General features: G+C 33.1%; 1 protein-coding gene across 2 annotated transcripts in view; it reads left to right on the top strand.

The window, feature by feature from the left end:
* The window catches only part of GLRB (glycine receptor beta), a 69,308-nt gene that overhangs the window by 30,077 nt on the left and 15,702 nt on the right, over positions 1-23,529 (top strand). For both annotated transcript variants that reach the window (XM_012783613.3, XM_012783614.3), the window contains exons 5-8: positions 12,781-13,010; positions 13,118-13,200; positions 15,150-15,290; positions 20,419-20,571. In XM_012783613.3, coding sequence (XP_012639067.1) covers positions 12,781-13,010; positions 13,118-13,200; positions 15,150-15,290; positions 20,419-20,571 — 607 coding nt within the window. The remainder of the gene's footprint in view (positions 1-12,780; positions 13,011-13,117; positions 13,201-15,149; positions 15,291-20,418; positions 20,572-23,529) is intronic.

Raw genomic sequence — 23,529 nt, 5'->3', positions numbered from 1 at the left:
ATCTGTCTGTCTGTGTACTTCACTTTCTAAGAATAAGAGATACCATTTTCTTAAGGCAAAACTTTACAAAGATCTATTCAGCCTCCATATGCCTTTCTGTACCCTGGTTATCTAACATGACACCACTACACTAATCCCAAAACACCACTCTCGAGATATTGCTTCCTTTTGGAAACATCCTCACTCTTACATGCTTTCTTTAATCACATCCAAAAGAGAGCTTTGGGCAGCTAATGAAAAGATCTTTTTATTCTCATTTGCATTTATTCATGTGTGATAGCTCAGGAGGTATCAATAATGTATCTATTTTATAATAAATATTGCTTTTAAATATCAGACACCTAAACCTCTCTAGGTTCCATCAGTAGTTACTTGATTGTACTGAATTGAAAATACCTGAGAGAATGGGATATTAGAAAAGGGAGAAGGACTTTCTTACAGATTATTTGAGGATTATAATAAAATATTTAATCATTTCTAACATTATCTTCTCTCTCTTGCACAGACCTGTCATAGTAGTTAAACCAAAATACTTATTCCTGGGACCAGATTCAACCAATTCTCACTATAGAGTCTTTGCTTCTATTTATCCCTAATCATGACCTCTTGTCTTCAAATCAGAGCCTTTTATGACTACTCTTACTAATTTTGTAAGAGTAGTCTTACAAAATTCAACCCGGATTGAAACTCCATTATTTGCCTGTTACTTAAATCTAATAACTTTTCAACCCGGATTGAAACTCCATTATTTGCCTGTTACTTAAATCTAATAACTTCTATACTGTAATTAAACTATTTTTTTATATATTGCTTTTATTCTCTCATGGAATATAAGCTCTTAAAGTTAGGAATAATTATTTTACTTCTTCATTTTCTGTAAAATACAGAAGATAACAGGTAAGTCAATAAATAGTGAACACATTAATAAATACTTTCTTGTATTAGCTAATATCAAATGAATAAATGAACAAATAAATTTTGCTATTTGCTTAGTTAAGTAAAAGGATTTCTAGAGATATTTAAGCAATAGACTAATGTTTAACATTTCTTTGGTTAAATAAGAGACTGAATAAAGTAATTATTTTATAGAGAGTCAATTTTGGAAATTTTGAAGGCCTTTATCTAGATGAGTCAAATTATTTATATTTGCTTTTTTTTGATCCTGTAACTGGGATGAAAACCAATTTGTTCTTCACTTAGTATTGGGCAGATAAAGCCTAAATGTTCAGAATCAGAACCACACTCATCAAATAGACTTAAATATTTAATTTTATCATAATTTTTATTTGTTGCTTTCAGCAAAGTCTATTTCATATGCCCCTATAAGACAGAATTGTATGGGCATATCATTTGAGTTGTCATATTTTATATATATTACTCAGTCTTTTCAAAGGCAAATGCCCTAATACATTTTTGCTTAATAGTTAGCACATTTTATTATAGAGATATATTAATAGATAACAGTAAAATGTCTTCTTAAAGAAAAAAAATGGATCCAGACAAAACTTGTTCTTCATTACTTGTTATAAACATTGGTCAGAAACGATGGTAATGACTCAAAAGAGAACTCACAAGGGTATTCATGTAGGGGTAGGAGCTATATTATGAGCAGATAAACAAACAAATGAAAACAAACAAAAAAAGTCCCCCAAATAAAAGGTCAGGAAGGCAGAGAGTATCAGATTTGTCTAAATATAGGCTACATATTCATGGCAACATAATGGTGGACAGTGTGTGAGTTGTGTCATCAGACAGACTTGTGCTTGAGCTTATGGTATACTTGCTGTGTTACACCTAAAAAAAGTGAAAAAATTACAAAGTCGACACAGCAGTATTTTGCCTGACAAAGTAACTACTCACTGATGGTGACTCTTTAGTTGTCATGCATTTGCAAATAAATGTAAAATTTCCACAATAGAATGCCATCTTAAAGAAAATGAACCATTTATAAGTGTAATAACAGTCTTTTGTACATTTGTGGCTTTGCCTATTAATAGCTCCCTAGAAAATTCCCCCATAAGGATCTGCTGAAATAAAGGAAATCCTGACATTTGGAATGCTCCAGTGTTGCCCGCTCCAGTTCATACCTTTCTACCTCAACTGGCAGTTGCTTATTCTAGAAAGCACAAGGCAGAACACAGAGCCTGGGGACGGTATTACGTGAATGGATGAGGGTCAAGTGTCAGACAGATGAAGGGCAACTTCTGAAGGCAAAGGGGCAAGCTATTTCTTTAGTATATAAAGTTGATTATCAAACAAAGAAGCAATCAGGATTATCAGCATTAACATTATTGTCAAGAAATTTTAACCAATTCTATTTGATTAAAAAAAAAAACCTTCCTGCTTATTTATTTTTGCTTTTAAATGTAGATGCTAAATATTGCTAGCTAAACTAAAAGTAATCTCACATTCTTTACAAACCGTAATTGTGTAATGGAGGAAATATTGTAGGCATATTAATATTCCTTAAGTTCTTCCACATCTCTGTGACTATATGCTCCTTCAACCTATTTAATGCATTTTGTAACTTTGTAGTTCCTATTGCTCATATCTGGGTGCTCGTTTGTATTTTACTATCTTACATCATTTTTGTAAGGTATTGTTATTAATACTGTAAGTATTTACTGACATTAATAGGAGCATAACCAAAATTGTCAAATCAATGTTATCATCCCAGTTTGAAGTTGCTAGAACAGTCACTTCTAATTTTATCAGCTTCTGTGCTACTGCTTGTGACAACTGAAATAAAAGCATTTAAAACAGTGAGAATGATTTGTGAGAGGCTGGGTGATACCTGTTCTGCAGCTAGGCTTATAATATTTGTTGAATTTTTCATTCAGTTTCTAAATTTGGCTTTAATCAGCAAGATTTTCATAATTGAAAATGTGAACTATTGCACTCATGGGAAAATTGGGTATTATGGTTTATTGTAATAATCTATACACTAGCACTTTGTCTTATCAGAAATACATAAGAGCTCTTTCATGGAAATAAAAGCCTGTTTATACAGTCCATTTTATTTCTTTAGTTTAGGCATGCTTTGTAATTATCTTGAATTATTATTGCACTACAATTCATGATCCTGTCACACTTTCTATGCCTTTCTGCTCCATGACTTTTTTGTTTGTTTTAATAATAGATTTCAACTCCTTTTGGGCAGCACAGCTGTACTTGTCAAGGAAAAAAAAATCATATTTGGGATCAACTAAAAGAGCTTAATTCTAGTTCTTGGCAATTTCTCATCTTTGTTGTTTTAAAACAATTTTATTTTATATGTTTCTATATAGAGATTTAAAATCCCTTCCATAAAACTTGTGTTAGTTTACTATTCTTTATGTTTTGTTGCTTTTGTTATTAATTTTAAAGTATGGTTTCATTTACTGTGTAATAGCATTAGACATATTTGTCCCATTTTTTTCTATTTTACATCTTAGTTAATTTTATTTTCCATCTTAGATGTAAAATAATAAACTTAAAAATGATTTTGTATTCATTTTATTTTTCATGCTACTGATTTTCAGAGTTTGTACCCTGTTGTAGGCTAAAAAATGGTCCTCCAAATATGTCCATGTCCTGATCTGTGGATAGGACGTTTTAAATGGTAAAAGGGACTTTACAAGTGGGATTAAATCAAGGATCTTGAAATGGGGGAGATTATCCTACTTGATGAAAGTGGAGCCAGTGTACTTGTGAAGGCTCTTTTAAGAGAGAGACAGGGATATCAGAATCAGTCAAAGTAGCTGTGATGAAGGAAGCATGAACTTGGAATGATGCAAAAAGGAGACCATGAGTTAAGGAATGCAAGTGACCTCTAGAAGCTGAAAAAAAGCAAAGAAATAGATTCTTTCCTCAGAGCTTCCAAAGGAACTAGCTCTTTGGACAGAAACCCTGATTTCAGCCCAGTGAAACTGATTTTGGTCTTTGGAATGACAGAACTGTAAGATAAGAAATTTGTGGTGCTTAATTGAAGCCACTAAGTTTTTGGCAATTTTCTTATAGTAACAATAGGAAATTAATACACAGACTGATGAATACTGGTTAATGTTTTTTTCTCCAAAATCCTGCTGTAGGGTTTTTTTTTTTTTTTTTTTTTTTTTTTTTTTTTTTTTTTTTTTTTTTGAGACAGAGTCTCGCTTTGTTGCCCAGGCTAGAGTGAGTGCCGTGGCGTCAGCCTAGCTCACAGCAGCCTCAAACTCCTGGGCTCGAGCAATCCTTCTGCCTCAGCCTCCCTGGTAGCCGGGACTACAGGCATGTGCCACCATGCCCGGCTAATTTTTTTTTTTATATATATATCAGTTGGCCAATTGATTTCTTTCTATTTATAGTAGAGACGGGGTCTCGCTCTTGCTCAGGCTGGTTTTGAACTCCTGACCTTGAGCAATCCGCCCGCCTCGGCCTCCCAAGAGCTAGGATTACAGGCGTGAGCCACAGCGCCCGGCCAGGGTTTTTTGATTGCATATAGATTTCTCCCCAATCCTACTGGAGGGTTATCTGATCATAATATAACTTTTTCTATAAATGGAAATGCCAAACTAATCAGTTGTTTTCTATTAATTATCAAAAACTCTAACTTATTAAGGTTATTCCTAATAAGGATATAATGTGAAAGACAATCTATGTTTTTAGTAGTTAAAAATATGCTTTATTTCTTTTTCTGTACCAAAGTTACTTTTTAAGTGTATTTACCTGAAACTGACGAATAATATAATTTATTATGGGTATATTTTTCTCTTTATTTTTGGTGTCCTAGCTATATTATTCAGATGCATTAGTGATTGCAGTTCACAAGAGTATCGTGTTAGGCAATGAGAAAGGATGAGAACGGTCCAAGTTTTATTTCTTTCTAGTAATTTGGTTATTGTTAATTTTTAAGAAAAATTAAGCTAATGATGTGAAGAATGCTAGACAAATTTCCTAACCTGTCCAAATGTCACAGAGGTCATTTCTTAATTCTTGTATTTAATAGAAATGCATTGGACTTTTCTCTATTCCCAGCCTCAGCGGGTTGCTACTCTTATAGGTTTTATAGTCTAGTGTGGCACCATGGCACCATCTAGCAGGCACTCCAAATAAAGTGGACTATCAATATATCTAGAAAAATGAATTATCCGTAGAGTATTGCTACACAATATTTAACTAAAAACCTTAAAAAATGACATAGTGAGAAAAATCACCAAAATATAGCCTCTGGGTTTTTACTGGCACTTTGCTAACTTGCAATTCTTACATAAAACTTTGAACTTCACTAGAGGCTTAATTTTTAATCCTTTTCAAACCAGGCTTTATAACAGCTCTGTTGACAGAACTTTAATTATAATGCTGCCAGGTGCTGTGAGAGCTGATCTCTTTTATTTTCTTGACTGCTAATTTTTTATCTTAATGTAGAGAAAACAAACGAGTTAAGGATTGCATATGTGAGAGTGAGGTAACAAAGAAAAGTAACCAGAAGAGCCAACCTAACTATAGTATGTAGATAAACAGTTCTTATTATAAAATATCATTAATGAGACCTAACGGATTAAATGTGTTATTGTGAAATGTTTTCTTGCCTTGAAGAAATAGTTTAATTTGGGTGTTAATTGCTACTGAAATATTTTGGAGAACATCCGTTTTCCAGATAATGACTAATAGTGTGCTATTTGGAATGAACAATGAACATTATTTGTCATCAAGTACTTTAAAAACAATTAAGTAATTTCCCACTGATAAAAGAAGTCTGTTTCTGATTTGAATTTGTTCATCGCAAAATAAATGATGGAGCTATAATTGTTGTGATTAAATAGTTATAAATGAAAATAAATAGGTTTCAAAGATAGTTATCTTAATATAAAGCATTGAAATGCCAATAACTAGTAATTATTTGAAAGTACTCATAAAACATTAACCAAAGTATACTAACTAATGAGCTTTTATTTTTTAATGAATGTTGAACCCAAACTCTTAATCTAAATTGTAAAAATTTTAACTATTCTTAAAAGGTATATAACCTTGCTGCAACTTTTGTTGGATCATAATAGTATGTAGCCACAGAACTAATAGAAAAGCATGTTTGGAGCACTTTCATAATGAAGTAAGATGATAATCAGGAATGATACATTGAATGGGCCAGTGAAGTAGGAATTTCCAGTTTTTTTGGCGTTGCTCATTGCCATAGAATTCTGATGTAGTTCTATTAAAAAAAATAAATAGATTAAAGGGTTGTAGAGACTAAATTGAACTCTATGTAGTGTATTGTTTATGTGGTGTCTTGAGCTTACAATGGTACAACTTAAAGCAAGAAGAGGAGTTTAGGAGGTGCTAAAAATCTCAGGAGGCTAAAAATGTATTTTAACACTGTGTTGAGATTTGTGATGTACAAGTAAATTATAGTTAAGAATAATAGTAGGTGGATCAGCTCAGTACAGAGAAAATCAAACGACTTACATTATATGCAGAATTTTTTTGAAGCAAAAAAGCATATTAATCACTATGACCAACTTATAGAGAACTAACCACAGCACAAATGATAAATCCTAACAAGATGAAAAATTTGCTTAATGCTTAATATCTCCAGGTACAGTTTGTGTACTTTACATTATCATCTCCTTTAATCCTTACTAAAACCATATGTTGTAGGTGTGCTCTTACTATCCCATTCTTATATGTAAGGAAACTTTGTCCTCCATTCTCCTCTGTAATTTTGCCTTTGATATACTACTGTACCAAAATATTTTTGCTAAAATATTTAGTGGCTTCATCATTTGCTGAAAGTATTGAGTTTTATTCTGTTTGGCCCTCTATGGTGTGTGCTGCTATTAGCCATCTCACAGCTCTTATATATATTTTTTTTTGTCTTGGTGACATCACATTCTCGGGGATTTTTTTTTTCTCAGTCTTCTAGACAGCCCTTTAAATGCTTGGCCCCTCCAGGTATTTTTGAAGTTATTTGCTTTTGGTTTTGTTCGGCATTCCTACTCTAAGTGATAACTTTGGACAAATTCTTCCTTAGGCTTGAGTTTTTTGTAATATGTTCAAGGTTCATCCATGTTGTAACAGGTATAAGAATTTCACTCATTTTTGATGGCTGAATAATATTCCACTGTGTATGTGGGTGTGTGTAATATATATATACATATATGTATATACACTATATATATATCAAATACATACACACACCAGACTTTGGTTATCTGTTCATCTTTCGATGGACGCTTGGATTATTTCCACGTTTGGCTATTGTAAATAATACTACTGTGAACATGGTTTTATGGGGGTATCTGTGGGCATCTCTGCTTTCAGCTCTTTTGAGTATATACCCAGGAGTGGAATTGCTAGATCATATGGTAATTCTGTCTTTAACTTTTTGAAGAAAAAGTATAATTAATAAAAGATGTAAAGCATATTGATAGTAAAGATATACTAGTGATTTATTTGGCTCACAAATGAAGGAACCAGCAGAATAGTAAAGCTGATTCAATGGAGAATTCAAGAGACTGAAGTGAAAGAATGAACGATGAAATTAGATTGCTAATTTTGGTGCACAATTTGTTAATGTTATACAGAGTGATATAGGCACAATCTCCGAGACTATTTTTTTCTGCAAGATAGAAATCATTAGTAACTTACGAATCTTATGTAAGTTAACTAAATTTACAGAGTCTGAACCCTGATCAATAGAAAGTGGCAAGTCAAATAAGGTTACATTTTTCTGGAGAAGGTGGGCTTCACAGATAATGCTTTAGTATGCTATTGGAAAGGACAGCCTTTTTGCCCTGTCTCCGAACTTTGGATTTTTTTCTCTTAACTTTATATTTATTGCCTTTGATTTTCTTTGCATTCACTTTTTAAAAATAGACTTTATGTTTCAAAGTAGATTTAAATTCACAGTAAAATTTGAGCAAGAAATTCAGGTCCTATAGATCCAGTTCCTTCCACATGCACACAACCTACCACACTACTGTCATCCCACATCAGAGTGGTGTATTGATTACAATTGATGAACCTATATTGGCACATTTTTATCACACAAAATTCATAGCTTAAATTAGGTTTAATCCTTGATTTAGTCTATTCTATGGGTTTTGACAAATGCACAATGACATATATCCACCATTTTAGTATCATACAGATTCTAAAGAGTTTAAGGCAGAAGAGTTTCACTGCCCTAAAAATCTTCCCTGTGCTTTGCCAGTTCATCCCTTGTTTCCCTCTAAATCCTGGCAACCACTGATAACTGATTTTTACTGCCGTCACAGTTTGACCTTTTCTGGAATGTCATGTAGTTAGAATCATATAGTATATAGAATTTTGAGATTGGCTTTTTTTACTTAGTAATATGCATTTAAGATTTTGGCATATCTTTTCTTTTAGGCTTGATAGAGATAATTTGACTTTCCTTTTTCCAATTTTGATGCTTCTTATTTATTTCTCTCATTAGTTAGTTTTAACTGATCCCCAGAGTCTAAATTAGATGTGCACTTGTGAACTGTTGTTTTTTACATAGCAAGGGCAATGAGTTTTGTCAAGTTGCTTTATATTTGACTGATGAACGGTATCTCTTATAGTTATTTCTATAAAGGCAAGGAGAGCTCACAGCTATATCCTTAGTACCCAGAGCATGAAAAGGAATTTATCATTAATGAATAATTTTTGAATGAATCAATGAACAAACCAGCTAATTACCTAGGGATTTAGGAGGAATTTAAATACACGTTTTCGGAAAGCACAGATTACATTAGTAATCTGTGGCTGATTTGCCAAGGATGTAAAATGGGAAGGAAACTAACTTATTTACATAGCAGGTTTTATATTAATCTTTTACACTGAGTATTTTATTTAATCCTCACATTAGAATATTCCTATTCCTGTTTTTTATATTAAGAAACTTGACTTAGAAAGATTAAGAAATTTGTTCAGGGTCAAAACTTCTTAGACTCCAAGTTGAGCTTTGAATCACGATCTTTATATTTCTAGACCCATGCTGACTCCATTATACTAAGCTTTATAAATTAGATTAATATAACTTTTAAACAAGTTATTTATGGATGTATATAGACTAAAAAGGGGGGTTGACTGTAAATTAAAGCATTCTTACATCATTTGTAACTCCTGGTGCTTTTCACTATACTACACAGCTTTCTGCTGATTTAAGCATTTTGGACTTAATACACTGATCAATTATATAAATATAAGCTTGGATTGCGTAGAAACATTGATTAGACTTTAGAAGTATTTAGAAAAGTAAACTTTACATGGAGAAACACTATTTATTTATTTATTTATTTTTTATTTCGGCATATTATGGGGGTACAGATTTTAAGGTTTCAATAAATGCCCATTTCCCCCCCTCCCCCCACAAGTCTGAGTCTCTATCATGACCATCCCCCAGATGGTGCACATCTCACTCATTATGTATGTATATACCCGCCCCCCTCCCTCCTCCCACCTGCCCAATACCCTATTACTGTAGTACCTATGTGTCCACTTAGGTGCTACTCAGTTAATACCAGTTTGCTGGAGAATATATCTGGTGCTTGTTTTTCCATTCTTGGGATACTTCACTTAGTAGTATGGGTTCCAGCTCTAACCAGGAAAATATAAGATGTGCTATATCACCATTGTTTCTTAGAGCTGAATAGTACTCCATGGTATACATATACCACATTTTATTAATCCATTCTTGGATTGATGGGCACTTGGGCTGTTTCCACAGCCTTGCAATTATGAATTGTGCTGCTATAAACATTCGAGTGCAGGTGTCTTTTTTGTAGAGTGTGAGAAACACTACTTATATTACTATAAAAATTCAAAAAGTAAAATAATTTTGGTATATCATTTTAAAAGAGTTAACCTTACATTTTAAAAATAGGCAGAACGTGCTCTCAAAAGTATGTGTGCCTGTGTGGAAATTTAAAAGGAAATTTAGTACAATGTAGATTTAATTTATGAACTTCCACCCAAAACATTATAAGATGCCTTTTTATGAATTATGGAAAACATACTGAAGTTAATTAAATGTTAGCATTGCTTTAATTCCTATTGGACAATGTCTTGAATATTATTATAAAATACTGATGTAATGTCTTTAGAAATTAATCAAACTGACATACATTGTAAAAGATATTTGTTTTGGTCTAAATAAAGAATACCAATGAGGTCTTTATGGTTATATCTCTATACATGTAACACTGCATTAAAATTTAAAAAACCTAATGTTAGCTCAAATAAAGAATTCTGATTCTGGAAGCCACATTGGCATGTTGCTTTGGAACTACACTCAAATAATGATGAAAGACTCTCATCAAGTATAAGATGCTCTTTCAACTGTTGTTTATTTTCCATTCATCTATATTTTGGGAAAGGATTTGAAGTATATAATAATAACAAAAATACAATGAAATAGGTCAGGTGCGGTGACTCACGCCTGTAATCCTGGCCCTCTGCATGGCTGAGGTGGTAGGATCACTTAAGGCTAGGAGTTCAAGACCAGCCTGAGCAAGAGTGAGACCCCATCTCTACAAAAAAACAGAAAAATTAGCTGGGCGTAGTAGTGGCACATGCCTATCGTCTCAACTACTGAGAGGGCTGAGGCAAGACAATCACTTAAGCCTAGGAGTTTGGGGTTGCAGTGAGCTATGAAGATGTCACTGAACTCTAGCCCAGGCAACAGGGTGAAGACTGTCTTAAAAAGAAAAAAAAAAAGAAAGGAAATAATTGAAATAGGGCTAAATGTGCAAGAGCCATACAGTGATAATTACACCAGGATATGAGAAATAAATTGGCAGTGCAATTGGTAATAATATTAACTTTTAGTTTCCTAGCTACCAGACAAAAAGAAAAACATGATGAGATACTTAAGTCTTATTTTTCAGTAATAGGAAGCATATAAGAGCACTAGGAGAGCAATTTGATAATATAAACTCCGAGGATGTTTTGTAAATCAATTCTACTAAATATAGCACTTGGTAAATAAATATCTATACATGAGGATAGTAATATATGTGTAAACAAATTAAGAATTATATAAAGAATTCACATAGTGAGGCTTTCAGCAAATACAATGTTACAACAATGTTTATCCATCCCAGGAGGACATGCAAGACTCTCTACTTAAGAGTTAATTTTTGTAGTTGGCATAATAAAATATTAAATAATCAATTAAATCCCATTATGAATTTTAAGATATTTGTATATTTTGACAAAAAGTTTATGCAGCTTTGTTAAGGTCTTCTTAGGCCTCCTGGACTTTACTCCCTTCTTAATGCCATGTTCATTTGGTTAGAAAAATGTTAATTTTTCAGTGTTACTCCTGAGATGGCAGATATGTTCACTGTGAGTTTATATAATTCTTAATTTATTTGACTTTGACACCCCAAAGCTATCTGCATGTGATTTTTAGGAATCAATTTATATTATATGTTGAAGTTCTTATAAACATCAAGCTTGGAGTAACGGAAGATACAGGTAGATGAAATCTTACTTTACTACCTGTAATTTAGTAAATGCATATTGTTATTGTGGGCCTTACCCTTCTCCAATTACTGTACGGAATCTGGATATAAGAATAAGATCATATGAGAGGGAGTAAATTCCCCAAGCCTTTCCACACTCACTGCTCATTGCTTATGCTTTATTTTATATTTTATTCTTATAGAAAGCTTGTATATTTATGTCTCATGTAATAGGCCTTATTATTTAATAAAAGATGATCTATCATCTCTTCCTATTTAATTACTTGAATTTTGATTGGAAATTTATGATCTAATTCATTTTAATCATGTGAAAAGGCTTTGGATGGATAGTACTATATGAATTTTGAATTATTGAAAATAAGGAAGCTAAAGCCTAATATAATTTATGACTTGAACACTTTTGTGCATATTCTGAGATCAGTCGATAAAATTAAAATTAAAAGATCTCATCATGATGTCTCAATACTGAATTTGTATACGCTGACAACTCAATTTGTGCCAAAACCCAATTTTTACTGGCAAATATAAAATGTATTAAAGTATTCAACATCTTCCTAAGTTTCTATAGTTTTAGAATCTGTATGTTTTGGTATAATTCAGTTTTTACAAAGTTTTAAAATTAAAATTATTAGAGATAGGCAACTAACTGAGATATAATAATGAGCTAGTAGATATGAAAAATTTTTTTACTGTAGTTGATTATAATATAGTATTTATAAATTTTGCATCTACTCTGATCTGTTTTGCATAATTCAAATCTCATTTGACTATCTCAAACTCTCTCTATATAATCATTTACATGTGTGAATAGTCAAGGAGAGTTTTTCTTCTTTCTCAAGAATCTGTGTGCATGCGTGTGTGTGTGTGTGTGTGTTTATGCATGTATGCAATGTTTTTGTAGTGTGTTATTTAGTAAAAGACAAGTAGAAATAGTTCCCTTTGCTTCTTATCTATTCTAAAATAAATTTTATTCTGTTTTGGGGAGGAATGATGGTAATATTTATCAGTTCTCATGCTTTTGTGATATTGCCACCTAACCAGCTGGAATAACTGGTGTTTATATAAAGGTAAAGCAATTATCCATAAGGTTATATTCTGACATTAGAGCTAGCAAGTGCTACGGAATGTCTGTAGAGAGTAATTAGATAGAGACAGGTCTTTTAATACTGCTAATGAAGCTCTCATTTCGTAACTGAGCTGTAGTAATCCTGGTTGATGTTGGAAAAGCAAAAAATATTTGTGCTGCTAATTATGAAAACCGTTTTTACTCTGGGGTTGAATAAAAATAGCAATAAACATACACATGCACATATATATGTTTTTTTTCCAGGACTACAGAGTTAACATCTTCCTGAGACAAAAATGGAATGATCCCAGGCTGAAGCTTCCTAGTGATTTTAGGGGCTCAGATGCCCTCACCGTAGATCCCACGATGTACAAGTGTTTGTGGAAACCTGACTTATTTTTTGCAAATGAAAAAAGTGCCAATTTTCATGATGTAACCCAGGAAAATATCCTCCTCTTTATTTTTCGGGATGGAGATGTTCTGGTCAGCATGAGGTACTGTTTTATAATTAATATTTGTATATTTATGTTTTCCTTTTAAAGTCAGTGGATCACAGAGAAGTATATTAAATGATTTCTAAAACCCCTGTTTCTATTTTCAGGCTATCTATTACTCTTTCATGCCCTTTGGACTTGACTTTGTTTCCCATGGATACACAACGCTGCAAGATGCAACTCGAGAGCTGTATGTAAATGAGAACATCAGTGACTATGGAAATAAAATGTTTAAAATTTCTGAGTAATACATTGTACTGATATCTTAGATAACAGTGGTAAAACTAATGCTTTTGATTCCAAATAGCCATTAGAATAATCTATTTAGAGAGATTATAGTTATTCTTTTACTATATTAATTTGTCTTAAGATAGATAAATTCTTTTTTTACTAGTCTGATTTCTGTTCACTCAATGTAGGTATACATTTCTAACTTATTCCAATTGCCACCCTCATTTGAATTAGTAATCTAGGCAAGGTAAAAGACAGAATGATTTCCTAAGTTAAATAACTTTTCTTTTTTTTTTTTTTTTTTGAGACAGAGTCTTGCTTTGTTCCCCAGGCTAGAGTGAGTGAATGCCATGGCGTCAGCCTAGCTCACAGCAACCTCAAACTCCTGGGCTCAAGCAATCCTCCTGCCTCAGCCTCCCGAGTAGCTAGGACTACAGGCATGTGCCACCATGCCCAGCTAATTTTTTCTATATATATTAGTTGGCCAATTAATTTTGTTTCTATTTATAGTAGAGACGGAGTCTCGCTCTTGCTCAGGGTGGTTTCGAACTCCTGACCTTGAGCAATCCGCCCGCCTCGGCCTCCCAGAGTGCTAGGATTACAGGCGTGAGCCACCGCGCCTGCCCTTAAATAACTTTTCTGACATTAAAATCACATTTTCATAGAAGAAAATTTGGAAAAAATTGAAAAATATTCTATAAATCCAACCAAACATTCATTTTCTATTAAAGACATTAAAAACATTTACAAATTGGATGATCTGTGTTTCTATGATCATATATGTTTTTCAGTTTTAAAAGAATATATGTTTTTCAGTCTTAAAAATAAACTAGGTGTATTAATTGATATTATTACTTATCTATAAAATATATTAATTAATTTACTACAATGTTTATCTTTTGAAATTAAAATAGGACATCAGCCTTAAAAAATTAACACTAATGTTATAAGGAGTGTTTAGTTTGAATAACTATATAAGATGACCTATTTCTTCAGAGTAAAGAATAATAATACCCTTGTAAAATGTATTACATATGCTTGCTAAATTGTATGCTTAAAGTTACTTCACTGTTATTTGTTGCTTTTTAAAAAACATACTGAAGTAGATTCCAAATCTTAGCAATATGTATTGCTAACTGTAAAATGAGATTTTGCGATATAAGTGTATATATGTACGTGGTTTTGTATGTATTATATATCTACGTAGGCCTGTATGTCAGTATGTACTTGTATTCCAACTGTGTATTACATTTTAACTCCATTACTGGATGCACCAAAGTATAGCTTTAAAAAATATATGCACTCTAGCATTCAATGGTAGACTACCGTACGCTGTGAAACTTCTTGAATTGTAGCCACATTACCTAAGCCCAAAATGTGTACTTTGGGATGCTGAAATGATGCTGTAATCGTGTCCATTTGAGGGACTGTTTTATAGCCCTTCTGTGGTGATGCAACTTCTTCAGGGAAGTTTGCTGTGATTCCTTCAAAAAAATTGTTTTAATGCTTAACATTTCTTTAGAAAATAACAGGTAACTATTGCGTGACTGTAAATGTATACATCCAGAAAGCTTTCGACACCTATTTATTACCTTTTTATGGATGACAGTAAAGAATTCTGACGTAGAGAAATGAATAACTATAGTATATGATGCCCTAGGATTTAACTTTTTACAATATGCTGATTATTTTTATTTGTTCTTTAAGATGATTATCTGTAACTCTTATGCTAATATTATAATTAGCGGCCATAGATTTTACCTTTTTACATTTTTAGCTACAATTCATTTGTGAAGATCCTATTTTCTTAACTTTGCTATGTTTAATATGCGGATTGTTAAAATATTAAAGAGTGTTGATAGTTAACTATATTTTAAACTAACATTTATTTATTTATTTTTGTTATAGTTGGCTATACGACTGATGATTTACGATTCATCTGGCAGTCAGGGGATCCTGTTCAGTTAGAAAAAATTGCCTTGCCTCAATTTGACATTAAAAAAGAGGATATTGAATATGGTAACTGTACAAAATACTATAAAGGCACTGGTAAGTAATAGTTGCTAAATTAAATATAACTAAGTCCTATTTCAGGGATTCATTTTAATTAATATATGCTAAGGGAAGAGTAGAAGAAAACTAGGTAAAAATAAGGTTAGTATAAGCAGTTTATCCTTACATTCATTTATTTAAGTTTTTCACAGAATGACATTTCAATAAAATTTTTTGAACTTTTAATAACTAGATAGATATGCTTTTCTTTATGTAATTCTGGTAGCATAGAAGTTTACAATTTATTATTTCAGTAATGCAAACTCTCCCAGGCAGCAATTTTCTTAGATGTTGCCAAAAAATTCTACTTTGGACAAGATTCAATTTGGGGCTAAACATTTAGGTATGAACAATACAATCCATTTATATTCATCCATTGTCTTTTGGGTAGTTTTTAGATTGTGTTGGCCTATATTCTTAGTTTTAAAAGAGCATTGATCTTTGTGCATGCAGGAAGCAAGAACCATGTGAAATAATTGGAAAATATTCCCTGTACAGTCAGTCTTCTAAGCCTAGGTCATGGAACAGCCAATTATGAAAAGCACAACAAATCAAACTCATTCATTAAATTACATTGAGCTTTTGCAAAAAATACAGTACTCATTGCTCAATACTGTCATAATATGATTAGTGTTCAGCCTTTCAGTCTCTGCTGGTAGTTATTGGTTATTGAGGTTTCAGATATCGAATATAGTGTTATTTCACTTAGCAATATAAATAAGAAGATTATTGAATTTCGATCATTATATTAATAGTATTAATAGTAATAGTAATAATCAGTTGATCTTGTAAATTATCACAGAATTCTAATTCTGTCTCAGGAAGTAAATCATGACAAAAGATATCTAAGATAGATATAATAAATAAATAAATCTTGCAACATTTATGTTGAATTGCAATAATAAATATATATATAATATAACTGTGTAGAATATAGAGAGATCAGATGTTTCAGGTAGAATGCTGCTGTTGTGATGGCATCAAGGACAAAATATATTTTAAAACATTTCCGTTGACATTAAAATAAGAGGCAGAGTGCATATTTACAGTGTTGTAATAAAGACAACACTTAGGCAACTTGGTATAAAATCTGTATAAGCATCTCTTGTTGACTTTCATATACATTAACAGATTCTATAAAATTTATATATAAGTAGTTCTTCCTTTTAGAGCTTATAGTATATTAGGATAAGAGACATAATAATCAAGTATATTGCTAAACAATTCTCCAGTTTTTAAAAAATAAAAACAGAGAGCTCTTAAAAATTTGACCATCAAAGTATTCAAGGAATAGGTCATAGATACATAGATTGTTAGATATGGAAGTGATCTTACTGATAATTCTGAGCTAGCTCCTTTACTTAGAATATAAAATAACTGAAATGCAGAGTGATCAGGTGTCCTCAAACTACGGCCCGCGGGCCACATGCAGCCCACAGAGGACATTTATTGGGCCGCCCAGTGTTTTTGCTGCCTCTACCGCTGCCTGTCCTGCTTAGCAGCCTACTCGTCCTGGGCCCACAGTGCGCATGTGTGGAATGTGTGCCGCACTCTCCAATGGTCTGAGGAATGGTGAACTTGCCCCCTGTTAAAAAGTTTGAGGACCCCTGGACTAAATGACTTATTGGAAGTCACCAGGCAACTTAATGTCAGCAATGGGACTAGGTGTAGTATTCTTTCTTCCATCTGTACTCCTTCAAATTAAGAAGACTATAGTTTTTAGGGATGTTTATAACTCATCTAATAATGAAAAAAATAATCTTGAAAGCCAAGAAAAATCTTTTTGAGATTGTTGTGTAAGAAGACAGTTAGTAGATATCTTTTTGGATTCTTACTATACTAGGCATTATTTTAAGTGCTTTGCAGGAATTATATAATGTAATCATCACAACAATCCTATGAGTTAACTGCTTTCATTATCCCTATTTTAAACATTAGGCTAATGAAGCAAAGAGATTTGCCCAAGGTCAGACTGTTTCTAAGCAATGAGCTGGAATAGTGAGTCTGACATTGCTATACTACCTGTGCATTTGTATTGTATTTTGAAAACAGTTACCTGCATCCAGATTATATGCTTAACATTTCAAAATGAATAGTGTCCAAATTGTTTTAAGAAATATGAAAGAGACCCTATTGAAGATTTAAACTTCATCCAGAGATGAAAATAAAATTAACAATTTTATTTGTAATTTTAGGTAATAGCATAAAATTATGTAATAGCATGGAAAATCCTGGGGGCAGGTGTTCATTTTTCTTTACTTATCAGCCCTACTTAAAAAAAATCTCCATTTAGGGACTCAGTAGTAAATAAAAAAACAGATCCTTGCCCTTACAGAGCCATTATCCAATGTGGTAAACAAGTAGACAAAGTAAATATAATTCATTTTAATTCTTAGAAGGAAACAAAATGTGCCATGGTAGAGAGAATTTGGGGATTATGCAAGAGTTATAAGCTTTTTTGTGGTATTTTTTGAGTCATAAATAAGTCCCTGAAATCTCGTTAGCTACAGAAAATAACAACAAAAAAGTTTTGTCTAGCAACATTTTTTGGCACTTATTATGTTTCTGATAATTCATCAGCATTTATATGAATCATACATATGAATGTAAATAAAACATATTTTAATGTTTGAACAGTATTTAGAAGTCTATTTAGAAAAATAGGACATTCAAAATATATGGAATGCTTAACAATGTAGAATGGTGAGAAAGAATATATATATGAGCAATATTTATTAAAATGACATATTTTCTTTAACATGTACAGAAATAATGATAGAATTAACATTGTTAAAATCATGCTTTTTCATGATTGTAGAAATACAATGGTGGAGAGACATATAGGAAAACAAGTATCCAAAAATACTTAAATTGGATGCCTGAGTGAATAATGAAATAAAATTTCACAGGAAATAGAAAGTAAATTGAATTTGCCCAATGAACATTTATATCAATTAGCTGCCCACCTGCCTCTCATAAATGTAACTGTGGTAGGAAAAGATCAAAAAAGATCAAGAAATGTTTCTCATAAAAGTTTATGGAGCAAATCACTATAATATCCAAGCATGTATTTTACTGCTAAATGTATTCAAGTTTCATGAAGCTCCCCTAGTGGATGCCTTCATCAAAGGGATCTGGTAGAAACTTGCTTCAGAACACAGGACTCGTGTTACTTTGGCTGTCAATTAAACATAGTGGGATGGAATGCAAAATTGCATTTTAAAATGTGCTACTTTATAGCAAATTGTTCTAATATTTGTGAAAACTGAGGCTACCTAAAAATATATAATTTGTTGAGAAACACATTTCATGTGCACTAGGTAAAGATAAAATTACCTTGGATAAGTGATGCTATCACAAAGCAAGGTACTGCAGAATCACTTTTAGGAAATAGTGTGAGCTTTCCTAATCATGGCAGTTGTACTTATGAAAGATTATATTTTCAACATATAGTGCATTATTGTTAATTAGAAACATATGTTCTTGTTTGTTCAGACAGGAATTTAAGATGAATGGTGAGAAACAGAAGAGAGAGGGAAATTTTTCATTGTTTTTTTTTTATCTTTTTAAAATCTGTGAATGATTTAATATATTGCCTATTTTTGATGGCATTAAAAATTTAGAAAGAACCACTCTGCATTTCTTTGATATAATCTGGAGGTGTTCGGCATAATTAGAATTTACTTCAGTTCAAATCAATGAATTATGTTTGTTACATATTAGCTTTACTATCTTTCTGACCTCTCAGAAGTAGCAATGACTATAATCACATTGGAAAAAGGATGGATTTCTAATCTAAGTTATTTGTTCAGATGTAGATAGCTATTCTTTTATTCAACACTTATTAAGACCCTGTTGTATGCAAGTACTGCGCTAGGTAATATTAATGAATAAATATGAAGATTATCTTAGTGCCAGAGTATGTATAGTGTTCCCAATTAGGAAGATTAGGAAGACTAGATAAATATTATTTTTTAAACTATAAAATAGTAAATAGTAACATTACTCTTCCCCCATAATTGTTTCATTTATTCACTGTTCATTTATATGTTTCACAATTTTAAAAAGAATTATACACTGTTTAAGTTGAAAACAACTGGAGATATTTTAACTTTTTGATATTTTCGCATAACCTTACTTTTGTTAAACGGTAAATGACATTCTTATCTAAATTACTTATTTCAAACATAAAATATTATATTTAAATTGCTAACTGAAAGGACCAAAACATTACCATATAATCTCAAACATCTGGAAATATATCTTCTCTTTGAGTGCAGTGCTGTGAGAATATTTGTGCCACTAATTTTCTTTGTCAAGGCAGTAAAAGCTATCATGAGGCCACCCAGAATTTGTAATTAATTTGGGAGACTAGCTGATGTCATGACCACTTTAGAATTAGGGTGTAAAGAAATTTCTGCATTTGTCTGAGCATGTGAAAATGAAAATTCTTTCCTTCAATTGAGTATATTTGAGGGCTTGTAGAGGAGGAGGAGAGAAAATTGAGAGGAACATCTGATATTTGCGTGTGACAATCTTTTATGCACATGAACTGAAAACATTTATTTTATTTTATCCTTGCTAATGTTTACTTCTAATACTTTCTTAATTTTGTAATGTTTAACTATACATAAGCATTATTGTGGACTGCCATCCTTTCTAGACAAGAAGTGGTACCTGTGGCTAAAAAATTATCCTGACAGCGTGCAGTCCAGGAGTGTTTCTTTTTAGACTTGTTCTGCTTTGATTTACTGCTCCCAGTATGACTCCTTTAGATCATTCACCCTGAGAGCAGCCCTGGGTAAGGGAAGTTCAGCCCTGTTGCAAATTTTCTGAACAAAGACAGAAAAGCCTAGACACTGACATCGTGGAGCAGCATGTGGGATCTATTTCTCAATGACATAATGAAGTTGTGAAAGGTCAGGCGAAACTGGTTCCATAATGTCACCCTTTTAGATCACATAAATTATATATTTTTAAAGAAAATAAAACACCTTCTTTTGAGGAGTTTACTTTGTGAAGTTGCCTCAACTAGAAGTGACTTAACACACACAGGCGCATTGTTGATTTTTGCAGTTGTATGTGGGAGAGAACCTCACACCTTTAATGTGTTTGTTTCTGAAAGGCTACTATACCTGTGTGGAAGTCATCTTCACCCTGAGGAGACAGGTCGGGTTTTACATGATGGGCGTCTACGCCCCGACCCTGCTCATTGTCGTTCTTTCCTGGCTTTCCTTCTGGATCAACCCGGACGCCAGCGCTGCCAGAGTGCCCCTGGGTAAAGTGTTCCATGCGTCCTTCCCATGTCAGGAATCCATTATGTCTTTATCTAACTCACTATATAATCACCTACTTTGAAACAATGAGTTTTAGAATTGACGGCAACCTATTTTATTTTATTTTTTAAGGCTTTCTTTAAAACTTGATATTGAACTAGATTTTCTCAATGTGTGTGCACTCTGTCATTAAGCTAAGTTTTTCTTTTCGTGTCCTCAGGAAATTTTAAGCAGTTCATCTATTCTACTTTTTCTGTCATAAAATAATTATTGATAAGTGATTCTCACAAATAACGAAAAGTCTAAAATCTTCAGTAGTGTCAAAGTTGAAGACAAATAAGTATCTTTATGGAAATCTTTCTAAACAATGGTTTATACTAGCCCATACATGTAATCAAGGAATAGTAAAATAATTTATTTTTTAAACTATGCAGCGTCATTTTCTTAAGCACTGATTATTGTGTGCTTTATCACTGGGTTGGCTAGAGAGAGTCTGGGCTGGTTGTCTCCCTGGAATCCTCATGCTCTCCATTTTGTTATTTTGAATCTTCTGTGACGTAGAAACACCATTAGCCAGTCTTCTGAAGATTGTGTCTGTATAAGGATTAAAACATCTTTGAGGAAATAAGCAAGAGCCATTGCTGTGAGTGAATAAACTTCAAAATAGGGACATTGTAACGACAAATTTTGATTGTTTTGAGTGTTTTTAAATTCTTTATTGCAGTGTTTGTGTATGTGCGTGTGTTTTCTAAATATCATCTGTAAATCATATAAGTAAAGCTGTAATGTATCTGATCTCTCTGATTGGTTGCTACATCTAATCTTTTTCTTCCATCAAGAAGGCTGTGTGCAAATTACCTCCTGACTTGTTGAAGGAATTAAATGAAATACAGATCTTAAAGAGTAGGAAACGAGGAAAGAAGCAATGACAATGATAATTTTATCTGAATAAGAAATTTGGGATTTATCTCCAATAAAAATAAAGAAGACCAAATCAGTATCTTAATAACCAAAAATGTGGGAAACTTCATCCTAAGGATTATGTATCAGCAGTGAAGACAATGATAACTGATAGATTAATTCCTTTAGTGGATGAAAATTATGCATTATATTGTACTGTATAAAACTTCAAAAAACTGAATTTAGAAATACCCTGTATTTTCTCTAAAATAATCATTAATAATCATTTTTTGTTTATTGGAAGTATCTTATGTTCATGTGGGGATATGAATATCAGGCTTCCAAGATTACTCTGGAGACATATCCTTAAAAGAACTTTCTCCTGAATCTCCATTCACTGCAGGACTTCTGATACAGGGTTCCTGAGGTGTCACCTTAGGTCTGGGAGAGCAGTCGTATGGGGCAGAAGTGTTTAGTGGCTGAAAGTCAGTCTCTAGAGGCAACCTGGGTTTGAATTCCAGCTCTGTGCTTACTGGCTGTGACAACTGGGACAGCAGATCTAACTTCTTTAAACATAACTCTGCTGAAATACCAAGAGGGATGGTATTTCCCTGGTATAACTGGGAGGACTGAGAAAATAAGTGCAAAGCCTGTATTATACATTCAGGAGTTAAAATATGCTGCATTTACATATTGCTCTCCAGTTTGCAAAGCACTTTTGCATATTTTGATTCACTCAACAGGTATTTATTCTGTGCTGTGTGCTAGGTGCTATTCAAGAAGATGGGGACGTAGTCAACAAAATAAATAGCTAATAAATAATTAGTAAAGAAATGGAGGAGTTGAAGATATGGGTCATGAATGTGTAGGAAGGAGGGGGCCGGGACAGTGTTCATCGGGTGCTGTGTTCCTGAGGACGGAGCATGCCTGGGTGTTTGGGAACAATGAGGCCAGTGTGGCTGGTGCAGAGTTAGTTGAAGGGAGATGAGTGAGACGAGGTCAGAAAGATAACATACCCCCTCTGAAAGCATGCTCATGCTTTTGGCTTTTATTCAGAGTGAAGTATGAAGCCCCTAAAGGCTTTTGTGCATGATCTAACTGAAATTTTAGCCAGGTCTCTTTGCCTACTTTGTTGAGAACAGAGTGACATGGAGCAATGGTGGAAGCAAGGAAAGCAGTTTCGAAGCTATTGCAGTAATTGAGGTAAATAATCATGGTTTGGCCAGGGTGGGGGCTGGGTAATAGTGCAGGTGCTGATAAATGTTCAAAGATGGATCTAGTGAGAGTGGAGATAAAAGATATCTGTAGATGTGTTACATGTCAGATTTAAGAAAGTAGAGTCGAGATTCAAGGTTTTTCTGGATGAAAAGCTAGAAAGGTGAAATTGATATTAACTGATATGGGAAGAGCTGCAAGTAGAGTGGGCTTGCGAAGGCAGGCAGACAGGGAGCTTTGTTTTAGACATATTAAGATTGAGGTGTCTGTTACATGGAGGTATCAGGCAGTTGGATGTACAAGTCTAGGGTTTCTTGAAGATTTTAGGGCTAGAGTAAGAATTTAAGATTTTACACAATATAGATGGTCTCTAAAGCAACGAGACTGAGTGCAATTACAGGGGAGCGAGTATCGATAGAGAAGAAATCTACTTCTAAGAGGACAGAGAAAAATGAGGAGCAACCATTACGGTGTGATTTCCTAGGGGTCGAGTAGAGAAAGTGTTTCTATGTGAAATCAGCAATCAACCAATTGCTCATAGGTCAAGTAAGCTTAAGGCTAAAGATTGCCCCTAGTTTAAACAAACTGAGGAAGTCGTTGGTGGGCATGACACAGACAGTTTCCATGCAGTGAGGAGAAGGGGGAAGCCTCGTTGGAATGGCTTCAAGAGGGAAGATGAGGGGAAGAACTAGAGACATTCAGTCTAAACAACTCATGGGAGGTTTTAGCTGTAAAAGGAAAAGGAGTGGGGAAACAGCTGGGGTGGGAATAGGAGTTGAGAAGGTTTTTCCTTTTGTTGAGGTAGACAAAATTATAGTATGTGTATTTTTGATGAGAGACAACCA

This window comes from Microcebus murinus, chromosome 15, assembly GCF_040939455.1.
Source record: "Microcebus murinus isolate Inina chromosome 15, M.murinus_Inina_mat1.0, whole genome shotgun sequence".
Lineage (NCBI taxonomy): Eukaryota > Metazoa > Chordata > Mammalia > Primates > Cheirogaleidae > Microcebus > Microcebus murinus.
Note: the sequence above shows the minus strand (reverse complement) of the source record. Positions and strands in the feature narration are given on the sequence as shown.